At 38.1% G+C, this 19,966-nt stretch overlaps 1 protein-coding gene across 5 annotated transcripts in view; it reads right to left on the bottom strand.

Annotated features, from left to right (window-relative positions):
- Positions 1-17,784, bottom strand: part of fermt2 (FERM domain containing kindlin 2) — a 35,044-nt gene extending 17,260 nt beyond the window's left edge. Inside the window, exons 1-3 of one of the 5 annotated variants that reach the window (XM_027172405.2) lie at positions 17,539-17,783; positions 16,621-16,780; positions 5,167-5,400 (exon numbers count right to left, since the gene is read on the bottom strand). In XM_027172405.2, coding sequence (XP_027028206.1) covers positions 5,167-5,400; positions 16,621-16,777 — 391 coding nt within the window. In that variant the 5' untranslated portion in view covers positions 16,778-16,780; positions 17,539-17,783. Of the gene's footprint in view, positions 1-5,166; positions 5,401-16,620; positions 16,781-17,538 lie in introns of all 5 variants that reach the window. The other 4 variants (XM_027172406.2, XM_027172407.2, XM_027172408.2 and 1 more) reach the window with 4 other exon arrangements.
- Positions 17,785-19,966: the final 2,182 nt, after the last annotated feature.

The raw sequence follows: 19,966 nt of genomic DNA, 5'->3' as shown, positions 1-19,966 counted from the left end.
AAGTTGGGCAGAACAGATATTTTTAGAAAAATATCTGCAAGTCCAGCTAAGATATTTAAAAATATTTGCAGTATTTACTTTTATTTGCAGTTTTATTGACTGGTACTCATTGGTCTCTTCTAAGAATACTTCTTATTCTTTATTATTTTGCATTTAAAGCACTATTGCAAGGCAGCCTGAGCTCCCCCTCACTTTTCCACAGCCAGACATCCAGGGAGGGGAACGAGTATGTGTCAGGGGGAGGAGAGACTTCTTGGCTTGGCGCGAAATGCTTGTTTAGTTTGTGTTACTAAAGCAAAAGCATTCCAGAGGTTTTAAGAACTACCAGATGGTAGTATTCTTTCTCTCACGCTGTACTCACTCTGGCCTTATACAGCCATGTGAGCAGGCAAGGTTGTGACAAGCAGGCTGACTGACTAAAGAAGGGAGCAAGAGGTTTGGTCATAGCTAAAGCTGGTATCTTGATATTAAATCATATGCAAAGCAATGAGTTTATTCTCAAATTCTGTGGCTTTGTTATTGGAAAAAAAAAAAAGTAGTGACTTTGTACAGGTTTGTTATACCTAAACACTCCCGCACCAAAACACAACCCGACTAGCTACTCTGCTGCATACAAAGCAAAAGCACCTGTTTGAGCAGCAGCCAGTTTTAATGGGAGTAGTTTCTCCACACTTTTCAGGAAGGCCATATGAGGAGTAAATAATTCACAGACAAAGATATTCTTTTCTTGTATCACATGAAAGGGAGAAAAAAGGAACAACAGTAATGAGAAGAATGCAGAGTGTAATACAGTCTGACTAAAAGCACAGCCCAGGGCACCTGTTAACTAACAGACTTTGGGTATACAAGAGCTCCAAAGCCAGGTAGAATCACTGGATTAGAACATATAGAAATTGGACAAGCTATTCTAACCTGAGATTCATTGTAACGAATCAATGGCTAATTCAATGTCCGCTTTTATATCGTCCTGCAAGACAGGATTCTAGTTCGGTGCATTGTTACTAAAGGTTGCTGTGAACCGCCTGCTTTTATTATAAGAAACTGTGTGACTGAGGTTGTAAATGACTGACCATATTTGTTCACCACTAACAGTAGTGCTCCAACATTCTTACTCCAAAAGGCTTAGTGTCATGAGCATCAGAATTTGATTTGTTTTCCTGTTGGAAATTGGTGCACAGGAGTGTGTATTCGGGAACATGTAAAGAGCCTTGTGAAGCTCATTGTCAGCTGGGAGTACAAATGATACCAGTTGATCTTTAAACCACAGATGTAGCATCGGAGTAGGAGAGTAGTTTGGATTGAACCATGTATCATCCACCTCAGTGTATTACTGTGCTGGGATCCCAATGGCGTAATAAATCCTAGTCAAAACCCCTAATCAAATTCGCTTCAATCGAACTAATGATCATTACGTAAGAAGCTGCTCAATACTTTTTGAAATAATTTGAGTTTATTGGTTTATTTGAATTCAATATATTTAAAAAAATATATTTAAAAAGAGTTACAAAATCTTCACAAGAGTCAACGAGTTGATCATTTCTCATATTGCTACTTGACACCTATTAGCTGTTTTGGATATTACAGATCTGGGCATGTGGATAGTGTACTTTTAAAACAACTCTGGCTTAAGCTGCAGCTCACATTTGAGATCACTCTCTGAAATAAACTGTATGCTATACACATGAAAACAAACCAGACATGAGATTATATTTTGGTTTGTGTGTGTACACATGAGTGTAAAGTTAGGATTCAGTGAAGGCTCAGAACATCTGATTGTTACAACTAACAGAGATCAGCTGGATCAGCTCAAAACAAGATTTTCCTGAAAATTGGATGATATAAATAGGTACAGTAATAGCCCTGGACAGCAGGACCTGCTGGAGCCACTAAGTGAACCAGCATGACAGACATTAAGGACAAACATCCTGCCAGCTAATGTAGCTTTGCAACAGGACAATAAGTGGTGCTCTGTTGTGTTGTGTTGTGTTGTGTTGTGTGTGTGTGTGTGTGTGTCTCTTCAAGCTCCAAGCCCAGTCATGCACAATTCATTGGCAGTGGACATGCCCTCGATTTGTAGCGTCCTCACACATAGGAAAAATAGCTGTACTAAGCTCTGACTGTACACCTCAAAGTGTATTATTGTCAAGATTTCACAAGTATCAGCAAATATATAAATAAATAAAACTGAATAAAACAAAAAATGCAGCTGCATTTCATCCAGCAAGGCCTTTTCTACTAATTAGACCACACACTGACAACACTTTGACCTTCCTCAAACAATTCAGCATCAAAATCTAATCTCATGTTTGGTTTATGTTTTCATTTTATTTCCCTTCCCTGTCACTCACAGGTCTCTCAAGGCTGTTTAAATAGATTTACTTTGGAAATTTTATTTTAAAAAGTGCTCTCCTACACCCTATTGAAGGAAGTCAACAATGTCATGGAGTCCTTACCACTGGCAGAAATGGTTCAATCTCTTGCCAGTCTCCACCATACATAATACCATGTGCCCCTGGAGCTAGCACAACACTTCCAGACTTTACTCCAGATGCAGGCAAAGGATCTAAAGCTGTTCCACGGGTTGCTCCAGCATGAGGGGATGCCAGTTAGCACTCTGCACCTCATGCTCGCCAAAATGAGTCCTGAGGACAATGTGAAGGCCTTCGTATAAAATGTAACTCTTCTGTTAGCTTTGTACAGACTTTAGTGCACATGATACTAGAGCCAGAGGTATGTAGTCCTTCTCACCCAGCAAGCAGACTGAATTACACTCTCCTGACTGCTCTGGCATCGTAGAGATTTCAGCTCTTGACCCAGCAACAGGGCAAATTCTTGCACCACTTGGAAGCCTGATAATATGCTAAGAGAGGACTCCTGACAGCTGTAACTGTGACCAATTTTGTAATGAGACATTTTTAGTTACACTTACCCCAATGCAGACCCTCAATTAAATTCTCCAAATCAGCCCATGTTACAATAACTGTGCCAGGCCAATGAATGATGCTCAATTGACATTTAAAAACATCTGTTCTGACAACATGGTAGACTACTGACACATACAATCACAAATGGAGTTTGGATATGATCCAAAGCTCGCTTTCAAATGGTCCAATAATAATTCCAGCACAGGAGTGAACTCTGGGAATCTGCTACTGCATGACCAACTGATTAAATAACTAGACATTTCTCTTGAAAATCTATCTCTTGGTGTGTGGGACAGGGACCCAGAAGAGCATATGAGAACCCAAGGCTAAATGGTTACTGTCTAAAGCACAGCTGCAAGAAGAATACAGCACTCAGTCCGTCTGTACCTTTAGCCAATTGGAGGCTGCAAACTTCCTGTCCCCATCCCATTTGTAAATCTGAGCAACACAGCGAGCACAAGAACAGGGAACTGTCAAACCAAGTAAATGGCTCACTTTTAGGAATACAAAGTTTAAGAGCACAATTTTCAGTCTATGCTGCACTGAGTAAGAATGAAGAAATTGCTGCGAATTAGGAAGAGGATTCTGAACACAAAGCACAAACAATTACATCTGAAGAGCACAGATGTAGATCCTCACTAGCCTTTCTAAGTTACCTGCAACTCAGTCATGTGTAAAGTCTGCCATGACCAATTTGCCCTGAAGGCTGAGGCTAAAATTAGATTTGTTATGGCAGAGATGCCAATCTTGAAAAGTACATAGATAACCCAATATTATCTCCATGCTATATTGTATGCATATACTGTATGAATAAAACAATTAAAATCCTAACACTACTGTGATCAAACCAACCAACCAAACACGGCTTTAGAGCAACATCCCCTTAACTAATCAGTATATTAATCAACATAAGCAAACCGGTTTTGATACAACGTAAGTAACAGTTAATTACACAATTAAAAAAAAAAAAAAAAATACATCAATAAGGAATCAAATTCACTCCAAAATAACAAAGCACCTTGTTTGAAATAACATGCTTGCAGTTGTTAAGCAGAGACAACCATTCATATTTACACCAGAGAGACCAGTTCCCCATCAACAATGTATTCCAGTGCCAGGAAAAAGCTGTGACTGGCAGTAAACAAGTGGGTGTATGACTGAGTGAATATTTACACCAGAGTTCAATACGTTATTAGATGAATGCTGCAATGGGGGCGTGGCCAAGTGCCATTTGTGAATGGAGGGCGGAGTCTGAGTGAACAAGCAGCAAGCTTCACACACCTGTGAGTAATTTCGCTAACGATGTGTTTGCTCTCCCAACAGTGAGCGCCAGAGGAGATTTAAGGGCAGAGAGTGAGAGCTGAGAGAGAGAGAAAAAGAAAAAAAAAACTAGCTGAACGCGAAGAGTTATGTGAGAGAGTATGTGCATGGTGGGCATTCTGCATTAAAATCCAAGTGTTTAGTAAAGTCGTGTGTGAGAAAGATATCGTCTGCCTACTTTATATTGCAAAACACCCACTTAGAGACGTTTACAATGAGAAGATACGTCCTAGTAGATCTGATGTTCACGTTCAGTCATGTTTTTGTATGCGTCATGAACACTTAACACACTAATTTAATTCCTGTTCATTTTTGGACTTTAAGTTATGGATTGAATAAACATTAACCAATCCAGATGTATTTTATTAACAATTAAGTGTTCATTCACATTTAATCTAAAGTTTTCAACTATTATGACGTGAACATTAATGTATTGCATTATGCTAATAGTTTTTTTCTCCTCAAATGTATGTACCTTAATAAGAAACTATTAGACAAACTAGAGGACACTGGCAGTGTAGTGGAAGTCAGCTGGAAGTTACCAATCAAAAGGATTTAGTATTTGACCTTCTACCACAAGTTCAGCAGCTCTAAAGCACGTAGATGCTTACGTAGATGGATAATGATAGAGATGACATTTAACCTCTGACCGCTAGTGATGGCCAAAAGGGCTAAATATGGACAGTGTAAAATAGACCAATAACCTGTTGCACCAAGAAGCAGACAAACTTTATGTGGGTTTAAACAGTTGTACTACTGAGGTAGGCCAAACCTTCGAAAGTAATGCAACACGAGAAGCCTGAAAAAAGGTTCTAGAGCAGAAAAAATTGGTGACAGTGTCCACATAACCGTTACCTTCACTATAAAAAAACAAACAAACAAACAAACAAACAAACAAAAAAAAAAACACAGATTCACGTACTGAATGTTTTGCAGATGTCTGAAACAGCCTTGAAGACACGGTCTGAGAAGTTCACTTTGACCTTCATGTGCTTCATGTTGGGCAGCTGCAGGCGCAGGAGCTTGTGCTGGGGCGTAAAGAGTAGCCTGGCGTCAGCCTGGATGCCATACTTATCCAGTGTCCAGTGTGTCTTCAGCAGCCATGTCTTCTTCTTTTCCCACCACAGTGCATGGTCTGACCAGTCCTTCTTGACATCTGCACATAAATACACACAAAATATGAGAAATGATAGAAGAATAATTCACTGAAATTCTAGAAATTGGATCAATATCTCAGCTTTATTAGAAAGAAAGAATAAAGAGGAATACATAAAGCACAAATTGCTGTCGCTACAGGAAAATAACCAAATAGGGTTGTGTTGTGGCCACAACAATATACAAACAGAGATTTTACAGCTGTGAATTTATCCATCCTAGTGAAAATCTTTGCATGTAAATACAGCTAGCGTGGTAAGAAAAGGTCAATGGGTGAGTGGCAGTGATATATGAGCCATCCAACAGGCCATTAGGATAGTACAAAGATCTCTGGTTTTAATGACAGGGGTGTGACACTGCATTTGGTAGGGATTACTTTGGGCCTCCAGGGAACTCTCATCAAACATGACATCACCATAGGTGCCTAAACAGGGGACGGTATTTGTGTGACAAAGTTGAGCTTAGACTGAGTGCCAATCATGTACAATCCACAGGGGGAGGGGAATAAAAGCGGCTGGGGTGAGGTAAATATTTGAATGGAAAAGAACTGCTGTTTGCGTGACACAGTGAGGAGATCAGGTTAAAGCTTTCTCTTTGTTCCATAGGCTGTAAGCATCTCAAACCTGATTTTCTCCCACAGCTGTAGGCTAACAATAGAGGAACATAGGGGTGCATATGTGCATGTATACAACATAGTATAGTAATAACCATCTGAACACAAGGCTAAAGAGGAACATCTTTAGAAAAATCTTAGCAGGCATGTTTTATGTGTTTTGTGTCTTCTGGACCATAAAAGTTCCTTTAAGAAACTGATCCCCTTCCTCCACACTGCTAAAGAAGTGAGTCATAGGTAGACAATGGTTAAGTATATTTAATAATAAATAGAAAATCATTGTTAATAACTATTACAGATTCTCTTAATAAAATTGTACAGACCAATTCTAGCCAGACTATGCAGTAGACATCCGGAAAAGCGGATGTTCTTGCTCTAGCAGTGATGTCATTCGGGCATGCTTCCAGGCGAGCACAGGGACTAGTACTTCCTCAGCAGTGTCCAGTTTCCTCACTGCCTCTCCAAGCCAAGCTTGCCTCTCCTCTCCTTCTGTCTGTCTCACTACTTCCCAATCCTCCACTCTACCACACTAGTGACTCCAAACGCACTGACTCAGAGTTTCTTCTTCGTGATGTTGGCTTTCCATCCTTCCAAATTGGGGCTCCCTAAACCACAATGTTTCCATTTAAACTACAGCCTCTTAGTCTCTAGGCAGTCTGTGGCATAAACTGCTAGCATCGTTTTAAATCTTATACCATTTATACCTTAACCCACAGTTCAGAAAATAACAAGTAATGGTAAATCAAAAATAACCTATGTAGCAAACTGGGAGGAAAAAATCATGACAGTGGTAGAGAACATTATATAATGACTGAGCTGTGTGTGCTTGGATACTCTCTTCATGCTCTTCGTGATTCCCAACCAGCAGTTCTTAAATGCTTTGAATACATGTCTCCAGTTTTCATTAAACAGTTAAATAAAATAAGTGCAATGGAAAAAACACTCTAGACAAAGAAGTAAAAGTGTTACACACTGTCCATCATCTCAGTTTACAATCATTACCCTCTGTACCGCCACTTGGCTCCATCAATCAGCGGTCTGATGCCAAGCAACAGTGTTTTTAAAAAACCTCTAATCTTCACAACAGTAACCGTTGAGTAGAGCAACTGACCCATCAACAATCTTTTAGCTCCCTTCACATAGTGGAAAAAAATCTGGATTTGATTTTTTTTTTTTCCCCCGTTTGGAAACGGCAAGCGGGCATGCCGTGTGGTAGCTAAGCTGTATGTGATTTTCTTGCTGTGTGAAAGCCTGGGGGGTGTCACAGGGGTTTACTTTCTAACCAGAGAACACTTAAGTTTTCACAAAGCTAAAACTGCTAAATACAACACTGCATTTATAGAAAATTACTGGTTGTACTTAAAGGATACAATAACTCAAATAGAGAAAGGTTATTTAGTGAAATATTATGTCAGCATGATTGCAGAGGCAATCAATCAGAGCATTCGAGTGATGTAATAACTACAAATTCAAGTTATAAGCTTCCTGCAGCACAATGATCATGTTTGTTCTTTAAAGTGGAAACAGGGATGATATTCACTGCTACACTGGCAATATAAACAGCCTGGGTGGAGCTCTCATCTCATCTCAAAGAAAATATAAACAAGATGTACTATCATATATTCTCTTAAACTGAGCATGTGGCAAAGCTAAACCTTTTATGAAAATTGAATTAAAATTTTAGCGACCGAGCACTAGTGAGGGATACTCAGCTGTACACGAACACACTAAATAAACCCTTCTATACATTCAGCCCCTGTCCTCTTCCCTCTTTCTACCCATATCTTAACAGAATTGGGGGGTGGGGTGGGGTGGGTCATCTATCACACAGCCTGCGTAAAAAGGCTGGTAATTCAATCTGCTGCTGGCCAATAGGTTTCTCTTGGCTAAAAATATAGGCTGCTAGGGGATGATGTAATGTAGTTAGGCTAAGTAATTGGGTGCACTGAATGCAGAGCAGGGACTCTAGAGCTGCAGAGCGAATGAGCATTTATGATTTCGGTAAGCATGACGGTAGATTGGTCTACAGGCAGAACAACGTCCATCTCCTCATATGCTTAAGTACTAATGAGTCAATCCATAAACATGACCAGAAACTCTTAAGCTTTTCATTTGCATCCTTGTTTAGGTGCCTCATAATTCATGCTAGTCAAGCAGGCTGTCTCGAGCTGCTTAATTATTGACATAATAAGCAATCGTTTGATTCTCTGTCAATTTGTTTTGTAATATGAAGCAATTATGCAAACTTAAAAACAAAGTGTGATTCTGATAGCTCTAAAAATGATTGTTTGATTAAAAAGAATTTTAAAATGTAAAGTGAGCTAAAATATTACTCGTCTTCACGTTGACAATAAACAGAGTTTCCCTGGAGATGGAAATAGAGAAGTGTCATTTATAGAATGGCCGAAGAAAAGCTATGCTGCCTATATGCCTCCTGTGCACCAGTGTCTCTTCACTGCCTTGTCTCTTCACTGCCTTGTCTCTTCACTGCCTTATCTTCCCCAAAGGCAGTGCTTTGAGGAACAGCATACATCAAAACCTAAAAGGCACCGAACTGAGAATTACCAATGCTAATGGCATCCTAAAAGAGATGTTCATTCAATGTTTATAAAGGTCCAACTGAAAAAAATAAAGTTCTTAAAAAAAGCACATACAAGTATCGACTGAGGAATTGACTGAGATCAACGTTGATGCACTTAGGTTCTGATGACTTCCCAAATGCATGCTGCATTGCCTGGAACAGGTATGATTTTGAGCTACTTATACAACCAGATCAATAATGAATGTGACAAGCAGGGACAGATATCAGGATGAAGATGAGCATCAGCACTGGCACTGCAAAGCCCAATGATTGGATCATGTGGTGTTGTGCTTTTTTTTAATCAATCATTAATCTTCTCTTACAGATTTAAATCTAATGCATTAAAGTGCATCAGTCTGACACATACATATACAGTACACATACCCCAGGGGGAGGTTAAAGTCACTAGTAGCTGTGTTTCCTTTTCGTCAGAGAAAAACAAGGACAGCTGAACAACTTTATTGCTTTGTATCTGTTTATGCATATTCGGATGGCCAGTGCCCACACAATGCACAATGGTGCAAAAAGTCCATTCCATGAATGATTCCAAGAGCATAAAAGCAAGCTTTCATTGTTTCAGTTGCTCTCAACTCTACTAAAGCATCTTTGGGATGAAATGGAAAAAGATGTTTACGTCAAGACCACAATAATTTCCATATGGGCCAATGTTCCTACAAAATGCATTCAAGCCTCTTGTAGAATGTCCAAAAAAGGTTCATGCTGTTCTTAATAAACTGGCAACACAGTGTAGTGCATGACTGTCACTAAAATCACATATACATTATACAGTTTGTGCCAAAAAGCAGTGGAATAGCAAGTATTATTATATTGTTTTTGCTATATGCCAAAAATATTTGGGTTTGAGGAAGATGATGGATCAGAATTTCAGATTTAATTTCCTGATATTTACATGTTGATGTGTTAAACATCTTAGAACATGGTATCTTTTGCTTAAACCTACCCATTTTCTGATGAGGAAAGAAACCACTAGCATACTAACAAAGTCAGCCAAGGAAAACAGCAGTTGCTGACAAACGTGAGAACTGGGAAGAAAAATCCAAAATACCAAAATGAAAGGCAAAAGTGTAGCACAGTGGAGGTAGTGTCATTGCTTGGGTTTACATAGCTGCTTCTGCAACAGGCTCAATAATCTCTTGATATTGCAGAAGAATGAGCGTAGAAATATTCAAAAACATTCTGTCTGCCAATTCACTCTGAAACACATCTAATTTAATTGGAGAAATTTAATCATGCATTAAAAGAAGAACCCAAAACACACACTGCCAACACAACAAAGGTTGATGATTGTCCAAGTCAATCATCAGACCTTAACCTAAAGTGAACGCTGCAGTTCAAGACTAGAAGAGCATTACAAAAATAGAATCCAACAGTTTGGTGGTTAGTGAGTTGCAGTTATTGCAATCAAAGAATATGCAACCAAATAAGTGTTATTTACTTTTATATAGACTTTCTGGTCTTATTCTTTTGCTCATCTAAAGAAATTTAGTGGTCTGTCACCAAAGGTGCAAGGTTCCAATGCTAATCAGAGGAGCCTGGACATCACCAAAGGTTTGTGGACACCTGACCAGAACACATGTATGTGCTAGTTGAACATCACATATCAGATTTAGTCCCATCTTTGCTGTTATAATAACCACTCTCTTCAGAATATTTTACACTAAATTTTGGAGTGTGTCTGTGTAATTATTGTAAAATATGTAGTGATTTGGAAACTAGAGTAAAATAATTGTGTGCTTCTAACTTTGTGGCAACAATTTGAGGAAGGCCAACATATGGGTTTGATAGTCAGGTGTTCACACATTGTTACCCATATAGTATCTAATCCAGGTTCATAGCAGTTATACAAAGCCAGAAAACCACTAACCACTAACTGACATTTGGGGTATGGGGTGAGGGGACGGACAAGTGCCACCATGATGAATCCCAGTGATCTAAACACATTCCAAATCTAACTAATGACATTTTAAGTGTCTGCAAAAACAATAGACCAGAGTCACTGCAGCATTCCAGTGAACTCAGATTTCTGGCTCATAGCTACATAAAACTACAGAAGAAAGGAGCTCTCATTAAAGATTCTCCAGGCCAAAACATCAACAGACACTCCAAAGCTAAAGTTTCATCTTCTCCATATGCAAGCTCCCCTCGCAAAGGTTTACTCCTATAAATCAAAGCTCATCTGTTGCTGAGTGCTTATACTATAAAACAGTATAAAAGAAATACTATGAATATTGCAAAATATCTACAGTAAATTTCATCCTTTATTATCAATGCATCTTAACATTAAATTTTCATGATAAAACAAAAGCCATGATGATCTTCAGAATACACAAAAGCCTTTTATAAAATTCACAACACAATGGTTGAACAAATGAAGCCTGCAAATTCATACACTCTCTCTCAAGGACATGTCAAGGACCAGTAGGGGGTCATGGTCACTTAGAGTGCAACCTTAATCAATAATAGCCCCCCGGATCTTGTTTTGAGACACTCAAAATTCTCTGAGGACACATGCAATGATCCCCTTAACCTGTTTGGGGGAATAGTGACTGAACACAAAGTGGTGAGAAAAACATAGCCTCTGTTTAAGCAAGCCAAAAGTTCCCCCAGAGATTTACCACAGGCCTAACGAGGACATGCACTATCCTGGAGATTAATGGTAGATCCAGAAAGATATTGGGGGACTGGCCAACCAAAAGAAAAGATCACACCATGGTATCCTGTTACAAAAATATACACACATATAGAATCAGCATCTAGTCATCACTCAGACCATCAAGTAGCACAGTGTGCAATAGGTAATTCACTAACCTTAGAGATGAACAGTCATACATTCGCTTTTGCAGCTTTATGCAATTATATGCTACAGCTAATATCTTTTAATTGCATTGCATGCAATATCATGTACATACATCATTGCCCAAGGAAGCTATGAGGTCTCAAAGATCTCAAAAACAGAACAGCTGGGAAGCATCATCCAACCAGCCAGTGATTTGCCTGGCATCATCCAGCTTCTACATCAAGAGCTCAGTGAGGAGGGGGAAAGTGGGGGTGGAGACGTCAAAGTGGAAGTCCAGCCAAATGTTGTTTGCCCAGATGGGTGCTCCGATAGGCAGTGTGTTATTTGAAAGCTTTAATTTGTGAACTGTGCCACACCTGCCCTGCATACAGAATACGGCATGATAAATTTTTACTGACAGTTGGAATGAAGGTACAAAATCAAAAACATTTTAGGAATGTAATGCTGTTCAGTATATTTGTGATATAGAATTCCCAGGCCAAAACATCTGCAAAAACTCCATAGCTCAAGTTTCGCCCTCTCCACATGCAAGTCTTTGTCCCATATGTTTACTCCAATACACAAAGCTCAACTGTTGCAGTGTTTATAGTTGTCAGCAATGTCTATCATACATGTTAATATTAACTTTTATAGAAACATAGACTGTAATGTTACAAGAAAGTGAAATGGTTCAGCCTGAGTGAAGAAGCTACGAAGAATCACTAAATCACAACAGGATTTGATCAGAGCAACAGGAAAGATCTGCACTGGGAGGGGGCCCCTACTTACGCTAACTACTTCCTGTATACTAGATTAGCTTGTCCTTAAGAACCTGCCATATAAATGACCTTATAGAACCAAAGCAACCACTGCTCTGTGATAACAGATGTGCACAGTCACAGTGCAAATTAAAATAAATCATTACAGAATAAAAGAAGGATATGATTTGTGATTCATGGAAAGCACCATGTCTGGCCTAGCTTCTGCCATAAATAAAGCACATAATATCCCCAGTCTTCATGTATGCTCATCTGTGTAGAATACTGATAACTGATGTTCAAAACCCCAAATACAAAGAGATAATGCAAAACACGAGAACAATTTTCTCAGTAAAATACATTTCTCAAAGCTTTGCAGCAAAAATGCATCATATCCCAGGTTTTCCCCATGATCTAGTTATCAAGGCATGTAACTGTAACTTAATAATAAAACTGAAAAAATTCTGGGGAAGTCATACAGGATCCAAAAAGCCTGATACATTAAAAAAAAAACTACAGGAAGTGCTGCTTCCTGTGTAGAACAGCATCCCTTTCCTTGAAACCCCCTACTCCTTTAGCAACAATGGGTGATCTTCCCCTTGCTTTAACACTATTACCAGAAAAGCCCACATGCCGTCTCAGCTAGTCAGCAGTATAAGATTTTCTTAAATTAATTATTTTATTTCATGCTTAACTATTGTCGTTGGTTGGATTATGTTTACTCATAACACAGATATATTTCTAGTCCATTTGTAAAGAGTAATAATAATAATAATTGCACAACATCTGGAAAAATAGCATTCAGGCCTAAAAATGGAGTAATACACTGCATGCCAGAAACCGAAGAGAAGCTAGGAGCAGAAGCAAGCAGCAGAAAATACTGTGATGACGGCAGTGTCCAGGGAAAATGCCAAACCCTGGAAGTCATTTCCTGTTCAACAGAAGACTTTTATGGAATTCTAGTAGAGCATCTCACGTCACATGCTGGGGCCCAACACACATAATCCACTCCTCTCAATCCCCTTTCCCCTTAGCTCTCTGGCTGGAAACAGAAACAGAGGGCCAACACATTAACTAAGCCCTAAATTGTGTTTTAATGCATTGCTGATGAAAACATGGCAAATATTTAGAACAAATGGCTGCTGACTCAATGGCAAATAACTTTAAGAGGAAAGAAAAAGTCTCAGATTTCTCTTTCAATTTTCAAATGTTTGCTTTTCTCATCTCCTTGAGTTATAATACAAAACCATACATCTTTTTTCACTTCATCAGGGGAAGACAACATCTCTTCTGTGATCGAATTGTTCTTTGATGAAGTGCTGCAGATTCAAATAATCAATTTTTCAGCCCCCATTTAATGATATTTCTTTCAGTATTAGGATTCCTGAGATTACATTTCTACCTTGTTCCATGAAAAGGAAACAGCTTCAAAGTAAGAGACAAGTTATAAAAGCCTTACCAGGCAGGCTAAACATAAGACTGTGGCAGAAGAGTGAGAATCGAAGACACAGATGATCAAACTGTACTGCATCTGTGATCCTGATCATCAACTCTTAAATAATGCTCTTTGAAAAAGATCTGGTGGAAATGACCACAAAAATCAATGAAGCACTTTCCTGGCATTAACGTTTAATCCATTAAGGCTGTCGGAAGATTTGCTGAGTGAACTAGTATAGCATGCAAAAAGAACAGATCAAAGATGTTACAGTAATTGACTTCACATGTGGAAGCATATCTCTCTCCCTTAAACTACACACATTGCAAGTCATAAAACAGCAGTGGACAAGACATATGTTCATTAACTTGCCCTACATACATGAAAACCCTAAAAGTTGTTGAACCCAATTTTCCACTGGGTAACTACAAATAAAAACGAATAGTCCAAAAACGAACCCTGCTTGTCTCAGGTACCCAGGCCAATGATATCCAGCTTTACAGTTTTAATGTACATTACAAAATGCAAACATTATTGTGCAAACCAAATACTATAGGGAATATATATGCAATGTCAAGTTGACCATGTCAGTGAGACAGTGCTAGAAATGTGCGTCATATGTCCCACGAAAACCTGACAAGGTGAACAAAGCTTTCAAAATAATCTCATAAGGACCCAAGACTGCAACAATGTCATGGTGGTGGTGGGGAAGCAAGATTAAAACAAGGTCAGTAATAGAAAGGAAAAAAAAAAAAAAAAAAAACAGTACAAGAGCTTCAACTTACTAAATGGCTCTATTTAGGTCTTAAGAGCCATATAGGTTCAATGAACCCACTTACACATCACAATACTGTCCTTACAGAGAGACTCTTCATAGACTCATAAGCACTGCAGGACATCTAGAATGGGTAGAATGGGTTTAATTTGTCACCGGTTACTTTAACCATCATCTACATTACATTGAAATCTTATTGCCCTTAATTGCTCAAGTTGAAATCACTTCAATATTGTTAAAATATGTGTCTGAAATTAGATTTTTGTACAACACTTTATAATGATGTGACCTGTACCACATCAGAGCGATTTCACAGGTAATCTCTGCATCTGTATAAAAATATAGATGCAAAACTGGTTTCACTCAAGAGCAGTAAAGCATTTACACTTACTGTTCTCACACATATACGCTCCCCACCAAGCTCCTTCTATATAAGGGTTAATAATTGCCATTGGATCTACTCTGACCTCTCATGTACAAACACTGCCGGATCATCGAATGCTTACTGGGGGTTGATTGGAAAATTCACAGGAATTACTCTGGCCTCTGAGGGTACATTAGACAAAAACTATAAATGTACTGTTTTCCTGTCAATAATAAACATTTAAATCACAGCAAGAAGGTCAAATTTCATTTCACCAACAATACCTTTGTATTATGTAACCATAAAAGTGGGACAACAAAACATTCAATACTGAACTAATTTCCTCTATATCAAAATGGTAGGCTATTCTTACTGCAACATGCATGAGAATAGCAAAGCTTCTTTCTTTTCTGTCTAGCTTTTACAATTATTTGAACTGGTTAGACTAGACTCTCTCAGCAATAAATATCACAAACAATACAGACTGAGACAAAATGAACCAGAGCAGCCTGGTACAAATGGGCTAATGGAGCTAAGTCCTTGCTCTCCTTCAGGACATAAAAATAAAGATATGGTTCCATGTTAGCATTCATGGTACCTCATTAACTGTTACTAAATGGTTTCAGGTGCTGGAAAAGAAAAAAGGATGGGGCTGATTTTTTTCTAGCCGAGAATGTGAGCTATTTAATCAATAAGACCAAATATAACGTCAATTTAGTGATAACATTGTGCATGCTTATTTACGTCTACATCACTATCACACACACAACACACTGTCAGCAGTGAACTACTGTGATGTTGATGTTTGTAAAATAATAAAGTCACTGAAGTTAAAAGTAGTAAATAAACTAAGCGCACGTTGTACAATCAAAGTACAAATTACAAATCATATAAACTGGAGAAAAGAAGATTTTGGGGTTAATGGTAATTGCAGCTTTTTTGTTTATTGTGTTTAAGTCTCAGTACAGAACCACATGGAGCAGTTTTTAATAAGGCTAAAACCTACAACCATGAATCATTAGGAATGTGGAGTATCTAAAAAGAGCTTTTCTACACTAAGCAATCCATCACCCACAATCCAAAGGAAAAAATTGCAACATTTCTACAACACATTAAATGCCTTACCAGTAACACATTGGTCATGTGGAATATTGCTAATGAAGCTTCATGCCTTTGCTCATGTGTCCTGAAGTCATTATGTTAAGCGCAAAGTTCATGCTGAATGACTTATGAAGTTAGAGAGAGTTATTGAAGTGAGTCATGAGGCCTATTCAGATTGGACTAGTTATCAGAGTATCTCTGGGATTCTAATCCCATTCTATTCGATTATATCAGCTGGACTGCTTATGTATGTGTCTGGAATTCCATTATATCCTGAAGCAAATAGACTTTGGGCTTATTCTTCGGAAACCAATTATTCTTTTTGCCTCTCACAAAAAAAAAACAACAACCACCAAGTAATGGTTATATTTTAATCACAGACTAGGAGAATGTAGACAACATTTAAAAAGTACATTTCCAGGGGTTTTAGGGAGATTATTGACTATACAGGTAAAACCTACATATCGGTCATGGTCAATTGTAATTTGGAAGTCACAAGACCTAAAACAAGAGCTTATAACGAAGGTTAAAACAACAAATTTGCATTAAAAGGAGCTGTACGCAGCAGTGTGAATTAAATTTTCAGTGTGATCAAGATGAGTAACTCAAGAAGACACTCCCATCTGCGTAATTCATGCAGAGAATGCTTATCCTGTGTGAGCTTTGTAAGCATCATCATTACAGACATCATTATACACGAAGGACAATGTCTGGAAATCCTGTCCAAATAGTACATTTCGGAAGAATGACCTTTAGTGTGAACCCGTGGGCATGAAGTGAACTTGATCAGAGCTTACCGAGTTTCTCCACGAGCTTCAGCATGACTCCACCAATGTGGATCTCTCCTGTGACTCTCAGAGAGACGTCTTTGTTCAGGTCAGTCACATGCATCTTCAGTTCCCAAGTGCCATCAGCATAGCAGCCGTCAGGCATCCGTATACCATCCAGAGCCATCTCCTGATATAGATAGAGAGATATATATATATATATATATATATATATATATATATATATATATATATATAGATATATAAATATAACATCAACAACAACAACAACAACAACAACACTCATTAAATGTCAGTTCCAATGTCATTCATTCAGGCCATGAAAAAAAGGAAATGATTCAATCTTTTGATTAAAAGTGATCCATCCCATAGTACTTCGACACACTGCTCACTACACTAGTATGCGATTTGGCATTCAGCCAATCAAAAGGAAGGATTTCAAGCGAGTGATTGTAGCTTTAAGAAAATGATCCAATACGAGTTTAATGTATTAAAGTAAAATATTAATAGACTGCTCTGTTTCTGACAGATTAATAACGTGTTAGCTTCACAATTAACACAGAACAAAAGACTAGCCGTTGATAATGATGGTTAAAAATAATAACCCGGTTTGATAACCATATAACCATAAAGAAACTTAGTGTAATTGGAAGGACATTTGGTCACCTGTAGGCCGCTTTTCTAACGGTAAAGCTAAACTCGGGAATATGGCTGATTACGTAAGCACTCCTCAGAGAGAGAGAGAGAGAGAGAGAGAGAGAGAGAGAGAGAGAGAGAGAGAGAGTCCAATCTCAATGAGTAAAGCACGCCTGGGTTACAAAGTTACAGCTTACACACTTGTGAATAATGAACGTTTCCGTTTAAAACACGCAGCGCGACACATTACGCACATTCCGTCAAAAGGCGCACACAATAAGGTTCACTCACCTTCACCGGTACGCTAACGTATAGGTCAAAACCCAAAGTGAAGCCTTAAACTTCCCACGTCGCCAGAGGTCTGTTTGAACACCTTTCTTTTTCGAAATGTGTGTTTAAGTCTAGCATGGAGAATTTTTCCAAAAAAAATTAGTCCAACTAAAGTCCCGCAAAGTGCGTAATGGAGTCCAGCGGCTGGCTGGCTGGCTGGCTCTCTCTCTCGCTCTCTCTCTCGCTCTCTCTCTCTCTCTCTCTCTCTACGGTGCTCTCTCACTCCGTGTCTTTCTCTATGCCTCCCTCCCTCTTCCAGTGAACGTCACTCAGAGATCCAATCCCGCTTTTCTCTTTTCATTGGGACTTGCTTCATTATCTCAGCTTGGGCACTTCCCCTAAACCCCCCGCCTTGGTCCAGCGCCTTCATCTTGGGTCAGCGTGTGATTTCTCCAATACGCAAGAGTTTGGGGCTATTTAGTGTAATTGTCCAAGGATTTGGACGCAGCCTTTTCCCAAATTGTAGAACAAACTGTAGCTTCTGCACAGTTCTAGAATATTAGCTATATTTATGTATTTTCTTAAAAGTCTCAAAATGTTTTGATTTGAAGTATTTTTATTTTTTTAATCATATTGTGTCGTGGGACTTGGGCTTTATGATAAGCTTTATGAGAATAAAATAATAAATAAAATAATAATGCGCACACTTTAGTTAATTAGGCTGTTCCAATATGGAGGTCGGTTTATTGACCACTATAGAGATAACACCAGGATTTGGCTACTGTGCACTAAACAGGGTTTAAGTGCTATTAATCATCTAAAGCTTTTGAAAAAATATGTTTATTGTGCTGATGTTTTTACTCCCAGAGCAACTAAGGTCTTGATTAAAAAAAAATCTAATAAATAAATTGGCTTCAAGTTCTCAAGTCAAGTTGAAGTAGAAACTTACATTAAATGAATGAAAATAGCAAAGTAAAGTGACAAGAAAGTTTCACAAATCTGCTTTAAGTCAGTCATTTTAGTCATTGATAAAAGAATAGGTGTTACTTCATCAAGGAATGTGAGGGGAAACAATATATCATTGTAACTTGTAACAATAAATCTAACTTGTAAATTTTATTCCTAATCTCAAATGTTAGCTATCATAATATCTACCATAAGAACTAGCTGAATGCTAACTAGCATTCTAGCTCTCGGGTCTCATTCTTCTTGTCACATTTAATAAAGTTTACATTTGTTTGCCATTTAGGTTCCACTCCCTGAAGCTGTCAGATGCTACAGAGTCACCTTAAGTCACCTTTGAATCTGATATATTTATTTTGAAATAAAAACAAACCCAGCTGTGTTACATCATTACACAGAAACAGGGATTTGAAAATATGATTCTTTTGAAACTACTCCAGTGAATATTGTGTTCCTTCAGGAATAAAAGCCTTATATGGACACATGGACTGTTCCTGTTATCACCTTTCCCTTTTCTGTTAATTTCTCTCAACACATGCTAGATATGAAAGAACTAGTGTGTCACTTTTGCTATAGAAGTCCAACACTAACACTACATTGAGAATTCTTTAAGCCCACCTTTAAAGGATAAGGGATCTCTGACTATTTCTTTAAATAAATATCACAATACTGTATTGCTTACCCAATAACAAAACCCAGGATTGTCAGGTTTTCAAAGGTGATTTAAATTCATAAATATAAAACAGTATGAACTAAATCATATGAAACAAGATCCTAATTCTAATATATCTGAAGCAAAGAACTATTGAAGGCAGTTGTTGAAGGTCTTATTTTTTCTTCACTCGGCCTTGATTTTCTCTTGAAATTAATAAGAAAAAATAGCACGTTGGGATTTTGCCTTGGAAAACTTAATATTAATGTCACCACATTCCTTCCATAAATATTAGTCATCTCACTATAGAAAAAAATCACATCAACAAGTATATTATACGGCTTTTCTTTATTAAATAACAGTGCATTCTACTCATGGTATAATGGAAATTGAAATAATTTATATTTTATTTCAGGGTCTATTCAGCAAATATTCTTGAGCTAACATTGTACTTATAAAAGCAAAACTGATAATTAGTTAGTAAGTTAGTATTTAGTTCCATGTTAGTAATCCTGTCATCAGTATGATATTAGACACCTCAAATAAATGAAATGTTTGTTACATTTATGAGCTGAAAATATCAGAATTAGAAACCAAAATTGTCATTACTCCCTGCAGTCTTAAAACTACATTTTCTCCCAATTATTTGTCCTGTCCTGGAGAGTTCTTTTGTCACAGGATGGTAGAAGGATGAGTTAAAGCATGCTGGCTGCTCCACTGCAGGGCCACTTCGGTTCAAGAATGTGAGCTGCAGCTTTAGACAGCATCAAAGCGATTTATAACCCCTCTCTCCTTGCTGCTCTGACCTCCTCCACAACACAGCGTCTGGCAACA

This window comes from Tachysurus fulvidraco, chromosome 12 (assembly GCF_022655615.1).
Source record: "Tachysurus fulvidraco isolate hzauxx_2018 chromosome 12, HZAU_PFXX_2.0, whole genome shotgun sequence".
NCBI lineage: Eukaryota > Metazoa > Chordata > Actinopteri > Siluriformes > Bagridae > Tachysurus > Tachysurus fulvidraco.
The sequence above is the reverse complement of the archived record's forward strand: the minus strand, read 5'-3'. Positions and strand labels throughout refer to the sequence as shown.